Below are 16,020 nucleotides of genomic sequence, written 5' to 3'. Positions count from 1 at the left end.
CAGCAAGGCTACAGTGTTTAAAGCAATGTTCTGCACTGTTGCTACAGTGAATGGCACAGTAGGTGCTGCAGCCCAATAGTGGCATTTAACTTCCAGGCCCTGGGTACACCATGTACCTTATACTAGGGACTTAAAGGTAAGTTAAATATACTAATTAGAAATATACAAATTCAAACATCATCAAAGGTGGAGCACAGACACTCCACCACTGGTTAGCAGTGCTAATTGTTCTTAAGCCAGCATGTAGGCTAAACATCTGTGGTGACCCCACAGAAAAGGCAGATATTTTACAAGGTGAATGCTATTAGTGTTTAATATGCAGGGGAAGGCATTGTTGTCTCATCTATTGAGAAATGGCGGAGATAGTAATGGTGCAGATAAGATAACATCCTCACAAATTTAGCCTGTGAAACTTGAGTTTATAAACAGTCTCAAATCATAACCAGCGTACTATGGATCTATATACGTCTCATCATAAGACTACTATCAGCCTCATACTACTTAGGAGTTAAATTTTGGTTCAAACAGCAGATTGATATTGAATCAGGATTCCAAATTGTGCAGTACTAACTGCACTTGTTTTTTTTCTTCCTACAAGCTTTATGATTGATGAAACCTGGCTGAGTTTGTGTAACTTTAGTGAATTGATACTCACTAACGCATTTGTAGGTGTGATTTTTGTATTCGCATGTCCTTCCTTGTGGCCCTTCTAAATTTTGTCTTTCCTCCTCCCATATTGTAGTAGATATTCCCAATTTTCCTGTCACTATCGCTTACCAATCTAACTTATACACCAAAACATTAATATATACTTGTGTGAAGTTCTCCATAATACTGGCCAAGAACTATGCGCATGGGGACAGGACAGGTAGAGGAAGAGAATTACATCTAGCAGTGAAACTGTAGGAGTGCTATACCCACAAATGTCTTTGGTTGATTGGGCAGAAAATGTTTGGTCTGAATTCACAAATGCTCACTTACCTGGTGAATATAGACGTGGTCTTTGTGCTAACATTCCAGTGATCAACAAGTTTGTAGGTTGATCACACAGAGTACAAATTGTGCATCACAGGGCAGTGTTAACTTGAAAATAAAACATTATTATGCATTTGTAACATTAACTTTTATGACCTTCTGCTTACTTAGTCAGTTGAAAAGAATGGATGACCTTATCTCACTGTATTCATTGTCACTGTTTAGCTTTTGCAGACGGTTTTCTATGGAATCTCTCTCCTGGCTGATCTTTTGGAACCAATCAGCAAACTGAGAGTTGTGAAGTTCATTACATCATGCAAAGACCTACTTTTTTCTGTCTTGGCTTTTCCAGTGGCCATGGTGAGTTTGTGTGTCCTGTCTTTTACTGCACAGTGTTTTTTGTCTAATACCTATGTAATGGTACGGGCACACTTCACTCACATCAGTTAGAGCAAGGAATAGCCCCATCTTGCATAAATAATCATGCCGACAGTACATATGTTGTCTTGTAGGTTTATTCCAGTTATTTCCAGTAATACATGAATACAAACAGAATAGTTAATACATTTCCAGATTCCAGCAAGTGTTCATTTAATGTACAGCCGGCATGTGTTTCGTCTGATGCAGATTTTTTCAAGGTTGTAATATGTATACAATGCATAATGTAAATAAATCCATGCCACTCCAATATCATAATATAATTGCACTGTCACCAGGTATCTATCCATTGCAATCAATATATACAAATAGCCTCACTGACTACTGTTCTCCCTTATGCATTCCAAATGTGTATACTTGGGTAGAACAAAAAAGTACAAGTAAATAACAGACTCAACCATGTAACAAAAAATACCAAACACCGCAGTAGTGTCGATTAAACTGTGGTACCATATGGAGTGCATGTTTATAATCAAATGTTATAGCATCAAAAACCCGTAAGTTCAGGTGCATCTACAGTCAGTGTGTGATTCCACTAAATATAGTGTAATACCTTATGTTTCTCACTTGGTAGTCCCTAGAATATTATATCTAAGACGATGTGCCATAAAAACCTGTATACCAAAATATTAAGAGAATAAAGTAGGGGTTGGCCTAACGGCTAAGGCGCTCGACCTCGGACCTGGGGATCTGGGTTCGAGTCTCGGTAACAACGCCAAAAACCTCCTGTGATTCTGGGCAAATCAGTTAATCTCCCCGTGTCTAAAAATGAAAGTGTGTCCTCATGTAACGTAACTGGTGCTCTGTAAAGCGCTCTGATACCTGATTCGGTTCGGGTCTAGTTCGCGCTATATAAAACTCTGCAAAAAAAAAAACATTGAAAAAGAAGGAACATGAGGGCTCATCACAGGCAATAATTAATAATGCTTACCCAATAGTAAGTAGCAAGGGCTCCAAGAAAGTATAATTCAATAGTCTTTCACAAGAGTGTAAGTTCGCCCTACCGTAGTCAAGAAAAAACAGGCTGTGGTAAGTATCAGACTGTGAAGCCAAAAACCACCCAAAAGAGGGTGAAGTTGCTGCCTGCCTCAGATACAATAAAGCGGAAATATCTTGCTTAAAGAGAAAACGTTTAAAATAATAGGGATGGATCGAGATTTCACGTTAAAACCACAGATTGCTATATGTACTTTTATAATTTATTGAATATTCATTTAAATATAGTAGCAAAAATATAATATAACTAACTTATAACCAGTGTGGATATAATGCAAACATATATGGTAATACATACATCTCTTTCTTCTCTAACCCCTCACCATTCATTCAAATTCAGTATCACCTAAAGACAGCTCTCATCCATACCACAACTGTACTCATTCCACTTGCATACTAAAAATACAAGCACACCAACTTTTATGAGCGTGGACAGGAATAAAGGCAATTTGTCAGACCTTACAGTCCTAGGTAGATCTATTAATAAAGGGATTCTTTAGATCGTTGAAAAAAGCCCTTCAATGCATCATATAATTCATATCAACAGTTATGCTTAACATTGTTACAGTTCTTTGCTTAATTTTTTAACATTGATGTAAGAATCGCCATGGATTTCATTTTTTTTTTTTTTTATATTTTAAATTTTATTGTTTTATGCAAGGAAATACAGCAGTGGACAAAAAAAAGAACAATTCCAAACATAACTATAAGATTACATACAGACTCAAGAGAACAAAGGAAATTAAATCCATTCCGCAAGTGGCGCCCATATTTTCTTTCCCAAAGCCCTTCTTTTAACCCCATTAGACTGATAAATAGCAGACTCCATATTGTACATAAACAATAATTTTTCCCGCCAATTAAAAAAAGAAGGAGGTTCAGAGTTGATCCACTCCCTAGTAATGCATGCTCTGGCTACTGCCATACAAATGAAAAGAAGACAAGTTAGTGGTTTAGATCTTGAAGTGCTAGAATCTATACCTATTATCAGCAGCTCTGCAGTTACCCTGATGTGACAATTAAAAACAGAAGAAAAAAACATTTCAATTTGATGAAAAAAAATCCCTAAGTTTAGGGCATAGAAAAAACATGTGTATGTCGTTAGCTGCATACAAACCACAGCGGTTACATTTTGTTCCCACCGTCGTACTCCATTTAACCACTTTGCTAGGGGTGTAGTAGAGGTCGTGTATACACATAAAATATTGGGATTTCATCATCCCTGTAATTAAGATTTCAGACGCTAATTTAACAGATTCTAGAACATCAATATCAGGGATCCCTAATTTGCTAACCCATTTCAACTGACAATGCTCTAAGTCGTCCCCAAATTCCTGAATCAAACACAAATACAGAATGCCTATCGGAGTTTTTCTATGTGAGTGTTCCATAAGGGGGACTTTGCTCATATTAACATCAGTAATGGAGGAAGAGCTTTGAAGAAAACTGCGGATCTGAAGGTATTTAAAAAAATCATTTTTAGTTAACAAAAACTTATCCTGAAGTTCCTGAAACGAAGCCAGTTGGCCATTAGTATATAAATCACCCAAATAGCGTATTTCTTTCTGCTCCCATCTAATAGTAATTAAGTCACAGAATTCCGAGCTTTTTGCCACACACCAAAAGCTGCCTTCAGCGTCTTAAATTTGATTTTCTTGTGATAACTAGGTTCAATCACCTTAAGAAAGCAAGCTTTGGCTTTTTCACCCATAATCATTTCGAAGATTGAAGGTGTTTGACAGAAAGGAATACAGGCTCTATCACCGATTATCAGTGGGGTGATGTATTGAAGTGTTGCCGCTAGGTAATAGAACATTCCACCCCCAACATTCTTTACCCAAAATCATTTTTTTATGGGCTTTCCAATGTCGCTTGTAGCCCCACAAAAATCTGGATGTGGCCCTTTCCAGGTTTTTGAAGCTCAAAGGAGGAAATTCTAGAGGTATTGTACGGTACATATACAATACCTTGGGTAAGATTAGCATTTTTAAAATATTAAGTCTGCCATGCAGCGATAAATGCAGGTGGTCTAAACGCTCGAACATGGAATTAATTTTAGTCACTGCAGGGTTCATATTTATCTCAGGTATATTTGCTATAGGCAGTGAGATTTTAATTCCCAGGTATGCCACCTCCGTAGCCATGGAAATATTTGTAGGGAGATTGTCCGCAGAACATAGGATTTGGGTTTTCTCCAAATTAAGTTTATAGCCGGAGAAAGATCCGAATTGTGTGGCTAAGTCATTAACTGCCGGTATCGCAGTCTGAACGTCCGTAGTAGTAATGACGATATCATCAGCATAGGCTAATGCACGGTAATTCACATTGGCTAAATAAATAGGTTTGATTTTTTCCTCCAAAATAAAACGATTGATTAAGGGATCAATATAAAGTGCAAAAAGTAAAGGTGAACAGGGACATCCTTGACGAGTACCCCTGGTGATTGAGAAAAAGGGAGAGAGTTGAGCATTAATACGAATACAAGATGTTGGGGCCACATACATAGTTTTTAAAGCGGTTAAGAAACCTGATCCGAATCCTTTTCTAGCCAAAATATCCCACAAGTAGACCCAGGCAACCCGGTCAAAAGCTTTTTCAGCATCCAAAAAAATCAGTCCGATATTAGATCGGGTTGCCTGGGCCCAGTCTAGAAAAGTAATTAACCGCCGGATATGATCCGCAGTGTCACGTGCAGGGATAAACCCATGTTGGTATTTGGAAACTAGAGGGGTAATGATGGTGGATAAACGCGAGGCCAAAATCTTGGAAACATTTTTACTATCCGCTTTTATTAATGAAATGGGACGGAAAGAAGACGGAGAAAGAGGAGGTTTGCCCTTCTTTAAGAATACAGTGACTATTGATTCGTGCCAGGACATGGGAGCAGTGCCTTGTTGTGCTGCTAGAAATAAAGAAAGTAATTCAGGTTTCAAAGTGTGGCGAAAAAATTTGAAAAACTTCAAAGGGATTGCATCAGGGCCCGCCGCTTTGCCTGATGCTAAGGACAGAATCGATAGCTCGATTTCTTCCCAAGTGATAGGTAAATCCATCTTCTCCCTTTCCTCTGTTGTTAAGATACCAATTACAGCAGAGTCGGTAAATTGACTTAATCTGTCCCCTGAATCAAACACCGCGTCCTCAGTGTATAGTCTAGAATAAAATTCACAAAACACCTCCAGTATATCGGTGGTATTTTTAACAGTAGTCTCTGCAGTATTATTTATTTTATCTATACTGAAAAAAGCAGCCTTCTGCCTTGCCCTTTTAGCCAAATGTTTCCCTGAGTTTTCTCCTACTTCGTACACCTCCGATCGAAATGCAGCGAGTTGTTGAGCAAGCTTTACAGCAAATCCCCGATGTATTTTCACCTTCTGGGCCAATAATTCCTTAAGGATACTATCCGTACCCACACCCTGATTGCAGGCCTGCATAAGTTGTATCTCCAAAAGTCTCAGCTGACTCATCTCTTCTTCCTCCTTCTTCCTACCGTCCCTTTGTTTTTTTTAATGAATAACTCAAAGTCTCACCCCGAACCCCACATTTGAACGCGTCCCAAACTATCTCTGGAGAGGAAGTTCCCCTGTTATTTGCGAAAAATTCCAAAATCCATATGGACATACGTTCAATGTAGGCTTGGTCAAAAAGAAGTTTACGATCAAAAGACCAGGTCTTCGGACTTTGTGAGAGGTTCAATTCAAAACTAAGAGTAATGGAGTTGTGATCAGAGATTCCCTTAGGGAGGACCTTATACCCTATATTTGAAAAAGCATTAAATAACCTCATGGCAACAAAAAAATAATCCAACCTAAAATGCTTCTGATGTGGGGCGGAAAACAAAGCGCACCCGGGTATTCCACTAGATCTTATATGTCCCACATCAAGGAGTCGAAATTCCTGAACAATTCCTTTAACTGCCTTATACACGTTTTTTTTCCTGCCTACGTACGGGATATTACCACATATGTCAAATGTTTCGTCCAGATGCAAATTGAAATCCCCACATAGTATTAACAAAGGTGGCCATAAGGCTAATTCCACACTTAATTGATGCAAGGCTGTTGGATCGTCAACATTTGACGCGTAGACAGAGCAAATAGCAATAGTCACATCCCCAAGTTTTAATTCAGATATTACCCATCGCCCCAATGGATCTTCTTTAGTTCTTTTAACCTCCCTAAGTCCATGCCTTTTCAAGATAGCCACACCCCTTATATTAGAGCTTTGTCCAGAGCACCCCACTACCTCTAATCCGAGATCCTTAAGCCATCCTCTATTTTTCCAAGATATGTGCGTTTCTTGTATACAGATTACATCCATCCGCATAGCTTTCAGCATCTGAGCCATTATACCCCTTTTTCTTTTATCGGTAAGGGCACAGACATTCAGTGAACAAATCGATATTTTACCAATTTTCTAATGTAGTTGCAATACTGTCATTAATCCTGTCTTTAATCAGAAAAAAAGTACAATAACAAAGCACCATCAGCACCATCAACACAAACAGATCTTGAGTCTTAATTGTCGAAAAATGGCCATCAACTGTATTTCCTTGCCCCCAGCGTACCACCCTTCCCTCCCTCCCCTCCCCCCCACCCCCTCCCGAAGCCCACCCAACAGAAGCGTAAGGACTAATGTCGTCATTGATGGAAAGTGATAATGAGTTGTGTGGCTCTACCCATGTTGACCAAACCCAAAATTCACCTCTTGCACCTGTGTAGCTCAGACTTTAGGGGAAAAAGAAGAAGAAGAGAAAAAAAAGAAAGAAAAAAAAGAGAAAAGGAAAAAAGAGGAAAAGTGCAAAAAGAATTTTAGTTGTTTTCTACTACATTGTATCTATAAATTGTTGCGCTTTAAACTCTGAAATAAAAAAGAAGATTTTCCTCTTATACAAAACCTTAAGTTTTGCTAGGTTCAGTAAAAAGACCTGTCCCCCTTTTGTTTGAATAGGTGACATTAATTGCTTCAACCTCCAGCGTTGTTGCACAGTCGCCTGGCAGAAATCTGGTTGCACGAAAAATTCATGCCCCAGAGCTTTTCTAGTTTTTGTCGGCCTAGCTAAATCGTACAGGATTTCTCTGAGTAAGTAATTATGCAGACATATAAGGATAGCTCTTGGCTTCACTCCTCCCCCCCTGATCTCGTTTTTGGGTAAAAGGAAATCGATGTGGTCTTATAACTTCTTTATCCCAGTCCCAGCCTTTAAGATCTGGGAAGGCAGCTGAAAACAAATCTACGATAAAACGCCGTACATCTCTCCCCTCTGACTGTTCAGCTATCCCTAATATGCGCAAGTTATTATGACATGCGCGGTTCTCTAAATCAGTCAATTTCCAGTCAATATCATGTCTAGTGTTTTCCAAGTCATTTATTGAAGTTTTCTGGGTGGAATGTTCATCTTCTACAGCAGAAATCCGGGCTTCAGCTTCCTGTACTCCCGTAGTAGTTTCATTGCTGGATTTAGCTAGTCTACGAACAACATTTTGCAACTTGCGAACAGCTCCCTGAGTACGAAGCCCCTCCGCCTTAGTCTCCTCTCTGTGGGCCATAATGATATTGTACATCGAAGTTTGTAGATTATAGATAGATTTCAACGTGATTTCCTCTTCATTTTGCATAGAATCTGGCAGCTCCCCCTGGTTCTCCGGTGCTGCATCTGCTCCTTCCCACTGAGGTTGATCTATCATATTTGTGCAATCACTTGCGAGAGGATCCTGTAAGACTGAAAGCTTCCGAACTGTGTTGGGTGCTCCCTCACTAATTAGAGACTCGGATATTAGAAGGTCCTCTTCCAAAAATTGGTTAGCATCATCTGCCCAGTCCCTTGTAAGTAAGAGCCTCCCATTGTCAATACCATCACCAGTCTCCCCTTCAGACCCTATTGATACATCGGACATAGAGAAGAATAGTCCCCCTGAGCCAACGGACTCTGCATCAATTGCAGCGGTGTTTGACACTTCCATTTCTTTGACAATTTTTTGCTGAATGGAAACGCCCCCTTCACTAGCCCGTGAAGAGACTCTGACCTCCCCCACCGCCTGGCAGAAATCGGTTAAGTCATCCTCAATGTCCTTTTCATTGGGGAGGGAGGGTCCCCCCTCTCCGGTTATGGATGTTGCTGCATTTAGGGGAGTTTGTACAGGATTCGGTACCTCACTCCCATGTTTAGAGACAGCTCCTGAGGGGTCATCAGAGCTAGGAGTAACAGGTGTCTGAGTACTGCTCTTAGATGCCACACTGGCATTCTTTTTCTTAAATAAATCAGGCACTATTAGTTCTTTTACATTCCCATGAGAGTCAACCCGTGCCACAGAAAGAGTTGTGCTACTTAAACTAGGTTCTGCAAGTGTGGTTGTAGCACTATTAGCAGTATTAGCATTATTAGCACTATTAGCTATGGCCGCTGCTTTAGCTTTAGCTTCCTTGCCTTTAGGAGCCATACTTGATAATAAGGTCGGAGGAAAAAATCGTCGTCGGGGAGGGGGGGTTCCCAGCTATAGTTTCCCCTTCCAATTCCACTGACAGACAGCTTTCTCCCGCTGATATCGGTTAAGTCAAAGCACAAAATTGAAGATCAGAGGTTTTCTTCAGCCACTTAGCTATTCTTTTTGGCTGCTGCCAATGCCCGTGGGTTAGAGCGTTTCCTCCTCTGCGAGTTTTCCCTTTCACAAACAGCCCAGAATGGAGACTGGTCCGAGCTTGGTCACAATGTTTCACAATACTGCAATACTGCAATACTGCAACACTGTAGCGCTGGTTATATACTGTCTTTTAATGTTCTCACTACCCATAAACCAAGTCAATCATGTAAAAAACAGCCCCAGTACAACCGTGTTTTACACGTTATCCAGAAACAAACAGCTCCTCTGCACTGTGTTGCTCGCCTCATAGTGCTCAGTATCTTAAAGCGTTGAAACGTTTGTAATATAGAGTTGTATAAGATATAAACTTTGCCACAGCTTTCAGGGATACCGCTCATCAAATTTCAAAACATCAGGTTCCTCCCCAGAAGCTCACTCCCCAGCTGATCCCGTACTCGTGCCGTACTCGCGCCTCTGATCGCAGAGCGCCTCCATCAACACTCCGTACAGCGTCAGGCTACTCCGCCTTCCCGCTTCTTATCCCGCTGACCAGACTGCTCCAGGAAAAGCAAAGCCCTCGCGCCGCAGACCTCAGAACGCCACCGTCACCGTCAGCACTCCATACGGCGTCAGGCTACTCCGCCTTCCCGCCTCACGTCCGCTGACCGGACCGCTCCAGGAGGAACAGAACCCTCGGAGCCTTCCCCACTCCAGGAGGAACAAAACCCTCGGAGCCTTCGCCGCTTTCCTCCTCACACTTTCCTCCTCACGGCTCCCGCCCCCAGACTGTCAACAGCAAAGGAGCCAGCAGAAAAGCGATATCAGGGGCAGAACAGCAGAACAGCAAAACAGAACAGAACAGCAAAAGGTTGGTCAGCAGTGGGTAGATACACAGCACAGCTCTCACTTGGCTGCGGTAGCAGCCGCCATCTTGCTTCCATGGATTTCAAATATAAAAATGCTCAAATGTTCATGTTATGTCATGTGCCTATGTGTAAGTATCAGACTAACCCATAAGCCATGACAAGCTAAAATGAGAGACAATAAAATGGTTTATGTACCTGCCAGAGAATGTTACATTATCGTACCATGAGAGAGCAAACTAACCTTACAAGCAAAATGTAGCACACCACTGGCTGAGGTGTGCCATGTGCGGAGTTGAAGGATGCTAGCATGTTCCTCTGACCATAAAACAGACTATAAAATAAGTAAGGTCATACCCTGAAAAGACACCACCATATTGGTGCGGTGTCAGTAAATGGAAGTAATATAGCAAAGTGGCCAAATAACATTATAACCCATCACAAACTAGTATTGAATGCCACTGTAAGTCCCCCCTTTAAAAACACGTCCCTCATGTAGCATTCAATGTCCATTATTACCCGCTGCATGGCCATACAACTTGAAGGCACAATTACAAAAACACGGATAGAAAAAAAAATTATTATTTGGGCACCAAGTCAGAAACTATGATACAATTAGCTAAAGTGCTTGAAAGTGGACTTAATAAAGATTAGTACTTGGTGTTTTAAAGAGCCACCACTACAACATAAAGAACCTAGGTTGAATGTTTCACATATACAACATTATTGTGATGATAGACCATATTCGGTAATAGTTATTCAGCAAGTCATGTCATAATATACACAGATCCGGCCCCTTAATAGACTAATACAGTGTATCAATATTGTGCCCGTCTGCCATATTACCATACCACCATCTTGTATAATATCCTCACAACTGGGTATTAAATTAATACAATTAATATGAAAAATCCATTAAGTAATCAGGCATGGTTTCATACAGTCATAAAAATGACAGTAAAATACATGGTCACAATCACCAACCACTCACATTGTTATCCCAGATTTGTCTTAAATAAGGGTAAAGCGTGTTGTTAAACCTATTTAGATAAGAACACTTGTAATTCCCTATCCTTATTCAGTCCCATGTCTAATACTTTCACCAGAATAATCCAAGTAGATTCCATTCTGCTCAAAGCAAGTATTCAATTTCGACCTGTTCGACTAGGTTTCAACCAAAACATAGTATGACATTTCAGGATAGGATTCTCATGTTTGAGATGACTGGAATTGTAATTAATGTTCAAAAAATGGATAATTTGAGTCATCATTCCTGATGGCCCTTATGTTCCTGTTTCCTTTCTTTTAAAGGGTGAATATGGCTTCCAACATAGAGAAGATTGCAGTGAAATATCATTTAATATACCACACAATTGATATTACAATTTACAAAGTGGGTCAAAACAAATTGTTTGTTAGTGTTCTATGATAAAGTAATAGTTGTATCCAGTGCATATGGACAAATATTACATCAACCACATCTGGTAAAGCCCTTAGGTAATGTTGACAATCAAGTGTTCCCCACACCGTTAGTATCTAAAAAAAATTTTTTTAGTGCAACCTGTCACATAATGTTCTGCCCCTGCTGTGTGTTAAAGCAGGTCAATTAAGTAACCTGTTAGTGAGAGTGTTATCAATGGTCAACACGTGCCAGTGTTTGCTCAGAATGTTACACAATGACAAACTCCGTCTACTGTATAGTGTTATTAGAGACATTCTATCCTTTTGGCGCCCTTTTGTCCTCTTGGTCCTGAGAAGTGTGCTACTTTCCCTATTGTAAATTGTATGTTCCGCTGCTATTAAGACTATTCCAGGGTATCCCATTATCTTAAAATTACATTCCAACTTATCCAGTTCTAGGGCACAAATTACATAATTGCTAGAGTTGCGCCTCAAATGAGTCATTTCTCCAAAAGGAATAGCTCTTGTTTGTGAAGGTGTGTGTGCACTGATGGAATGTAAGACTGAATTACATACTGTAGGTTTCCTAAAATTTCTAGAACTCCTATTTTCCTCCTCCGCGTATAGCTCCATGCTTAGAAAGTGCTAGACCTGACAGCATTAGTGTGGTCTTTTCCCAACTTTTCCCCTGCCTCACTCCATTTTTGTAACCTGGGATTTCCTGTCTTTAGGACTCTGCACACTTTACTCCTGCTAAACAGCACTAAAGTGCTTGTGCTCTCTCCCCTAAACATGGTAATATTGGTTAATTCCCAATTGGTAGGTTTCATTTACTTATAAGTCCCTAGTAAAGTCCACTACATGTGCCCTGGGCCTGTAAATAAATGCTACTAGTGGGCCTGCAGCACGGATTGTGCCACCCACATGAGTTGCCCCTTAACCATGTCTCAGGCCTGCCATTACAGGGGCTGCATGTGCAGTTTACTGCCACTTAACTTGGTATTTAAAGCTACTTGCCCAGCCTTAAACTCCCCTTACTTTACACCTAAGTCACCCCTATGTTAATCCTTAGATCACTCTACGGACAGGGTACTGTGTAAGTAAAATGTTGGACATGTGCTCCTAAGTTTTATACCTCATGGTAGGGACACACAACTCAATTCGTTTTCACTACTGTGAGGCGTACTCCTCCCATAGGGTGACATTGGGAATTCCTTAACGTTCTTGTAAGCTGTAATTCCTGATCAGAAAGGAGTAGTTGCATTATGATAAAGTTGAATTTAACATTACTATTTTAGAAATGCCACTTTTAGAAAGTGAAATAATGTCAACTTATGAAACCAACCCAATAGCCCTTAGAATAAATGTGGTCAAATGTAATCAAATGACTATGGTTAACTTGGGATAGCATCACCACTAGGAGTGATGCTATATAAATAAATTAAAACACACACACAGTAAATCCCTAATATGATACCCACCCATTCGGTCGACAAATTGTGTATCTCCATAGCAAGCCAAGCTGTCCCAATCAAAATGAAGGCCTTAGAGAGGGTGTGGCCCAAGTCTTTACCCCAATGTACCACTCGAGGGGGAAATATCATGCAAGTGGTCAAAACACTACCAATCTCATCTCAAATAATCTCAATTGCACTGATTTGCTCGGCATTAGCTTTCTCCAACAGTGGGATAACCAGGGGAAGGAGTAGACATTAACACTCTGGAGCAGAAAAGCAACAGCATACCATCTAGTCAAGCATGCTAAAGATCTGAATACCTGGGGCTTAGTAGTCGATAAGCCACCTGTCAAGCTATACCCCTATGTTTAAGGTAGGAACAGAGAGGTACCAAAATCTGAACAGCAAAGAGAAGCCAGACTACCAGCCAATCCTAAACAGAGCATGTGGGTCTGCACATCCCCTTTCATCCAAAGTCGATCTTTTAAAACTGAGGTATCATGAGCAACAAATCAACCAATAATAGGGGAAGCTCATGACCAGTCAGGTATCCACCCAAAATCAAATCAAATCAAAATAGAGCTTATAAAGCACACAGATACTCCAAGGAGTGTCCTGGCTCTTAGGTATTTAGACCTTCAATCCTAAATGTAATTGTGAGGGCACTCAAACTAAAAGGCTACATTGAAAAGTCAGGTATTCAGGCTATGTTTAAAAGAGCCTGCATCCTTAGTAGGCCACAGCTGCCAGAGGAGAATATTTCAGCTAGCAGCGGCTAGCGCACAAAAGGAGGATCCTCCCCTTTTCTTCCTCCTAGTCTTAGGCTCCACCGCCAGCAGTGATCCAGCGGAACATAGGGCTCTGGGGGGCAGGTAGTGAAAAAGTTGCTTAGATAAATATTTAGGACCTAGTCCATAGAAAGCTCTGTGAGCAAACATCAGTCCCTTAAACTTTACTCTTGCCTGAATAGGCAGCCAATGTAACTCCTTAAGCAGGGCCTGTACAGAAACGTCTCTCCGGATATTAAGCAGGAGCCTAGCTGCAGCATTCTGCACCAACTGGAGTCCCTTGAGTATTTATAAAGGGAGGCCTCAGTACAGTAGAGTACATTGGTATAGTCCAGCCAAGATGTTATAAGGGCATGGACTACCATCTTCTCACAAGAGGACGTGGGGAGAGGATGTGGTCTGATGGCTAGAGATGCTGACTTTTGTGCTGGAAACCAAGGTTCAAGCCTTGGGGTTGCGTCCGCATCCTGTGATTCTGGGCAAATTACTTAATCTCCCCGTGCCTACCAAAAAAAACCATAATGAATGTGTCCTTGTGTAACGTAACCGGTGCTCATGTAAAGCGCTCCAGAGTTCGCGCTATATAAATCTGAAAAAAAAGAGAAAGAACACAGACTTTTTCTGGAATAGCAGGAGGCCAAAGCAAGTCCTAGCTCTGCTCTTCACTTGCTGTTTGAAGGACAAATTACTAGCAAACTTCATTCTGAGGTTCTTCACTACCATAGTGGGGATTGGGGGGAAATTGAGCTGCTCATTATTCCATTTTTCCGCTACCTCACCCTGGATGGGATCACAATTGCACTCCTGGGTGACCAAGCAGCTACTTATAGGGAACACAGAGCTCCCCTCATTCAGTGTCTGACCATATGCTGGTAATATGTTGGCACATAATAGGTCCAAGCAAGACAAAGACGGAAGAGTAATTGCTAGATGTCTACTTTACCTGTTCTACCGCTAGCGCTGGGATGCCTTAGGGTAGACATGCACTCAATAAATGTTAATTAATAATAATAATAATAATAGTAATAATAAAAGACTGGGTCGCATATATGAAGCTAAAGAATATATGCTGCCTGAAAGAAACTTGGGCAGTGTAAACTAGAGATTTAGAGGGGTTTGTGTCCTTTAATATACGTTCCATAAGCCAGCCTAGAGGAAGGGCAAAGGGTGGCCTGCAGATATTGGTCAGAGCCTCCTACACTCTTAACATTAAATTATCATTCTTCCCCATAGGTAACATCATTCAATATCTGAATATGGAAAAAAGTAAAGGAGCGATAGATCTTATTAACATCTGTTTGCTACCGTGTGGGAAGACTGAAGCCTCAATGCTCCTAAAAGTGTTTGATTCATTACTATCATCCTTAAGGCATGAAAGTACAGTCACCTATCCCTGCCCTAACAAGCAGGCAAGAAAGATACTACTATGCTGGGACGTAAACACTCAAATCCATCCAGCCTTGTGGGCCCAAGAAGTAATGGATGAGGGTCATGTCTCAGGCTCCTCATGCAATGACTATAGGTCATCAAAAAAGATAGAACAAGTAACAACGACAATTCTTAATAAGGGTTTACGACTGCTGAATGGTCGTACCATCTCCAATAATCCCCCAAGAACAATCTTTTGGATGTGGAAGCATGATTTGCCACATCATAAATTCATAATTAATATGGTGGTCTGGAATCAGGTCATCGATATGTGGATCGAAGGGAGAATACGGAGCAACCATGACCTACTCCTTCTTGTGCTTGACCTTGCTGGCTCCTACTTCGAGAACTGGTATGAGGCAGAAAGTGCGTTTGTGTGTAATCTACGCCAAAATGGAAATGTGGAAAAACTATCCAGAGGACCCATTAAGTTGGAAACACTAGATGTTTCAACTTGCCATCTGTGGAATGCACTTCTTACAATGCTGAGCATGAAGGCTAAAGACCATGGCCCTACGACGATTGAATCTTTCAAACTATACTTTAAAATAACCTAGCAACTGTTATTAGATCATAAAGCTACAAGGGTCATGGAACTGCAAGATTCCTGCTATGACTGGTACGATAAAGAATGTGCTAAAAAGAAGAAAGAGCTCATTGTCACCCTAGGAAACAGGACAACGTAGGGGTGGGGGTGGGGGGCAAGCTGCAGCTAATGGAAGCTCCAAGGACTTATAAACATCTCATTTGATATAAGAAGAAACATCATTGCACCAAGAAATGGATAGCTTTGCAACAAGTATCAACCTGAAAGACATGAAAAAGTTCTGGGAAATCCTAGGGTGGAGCTGCACAGGTCTATTCAAGAATTTGGAGGCTAATATAAGCCCTCGAAGATGGGTGGAGCAGTTTACCTCACTATTCCAAGTGCCCATGGAGGATTGCCTGGGAAGAGAAAAAATGGACTCACGGGAAGCCATTCAGAACCATCCTGAAACTGCGTCTCTTCTGCGTAACCATCTCCACGGAGATATCACATTTCGTGAAATGGAACTAGTCCAGGCCATCCTACATCAAATGCTAGGAAAAGCCCACG

General features: G+C 41.0%; 1 protein-coding gene across 1 annotated transcript in view; it reads left to right on the top strand.

Moving 5' to 3' along the window:
* ADTRP (androgen dependent TFPI regulating protein) overlaps positions 1-16,020 on the top strand; it is a 497,819-nt gene that overhangs the window by 55,594 nt on the left and 426,205 nt on the right. Inside the window, exon 2 of the mRNA XM_078685788.1 lies at positions 1,201-1,335. Within this exon, the coding sequence (XP_078541914.1) occupies positions 1,201-1,335 (135 nt within the window). The remainder of the gene's footprint in view (positions 1-1,200; positions 1,336-16,020) is intronic.

Source organism: Lissotriton helveticus, chromosome 4_1 (assembly GCF_964261635.1).
Source record: "Lissotriton helveticus chromosome 4_1, aLisHel1.1, whole genome shotgun sequence".
NCBI lineage: Eukaryota > Metazoa > Chordata > Amphibia > Caudata > Salamandridae > Lissotriton > Lissotriton helveticus.
Note: the sequence above shows the minus strand (reverse complement) of the source record. Positions and strands in the feature narration are given on the sequence as shown.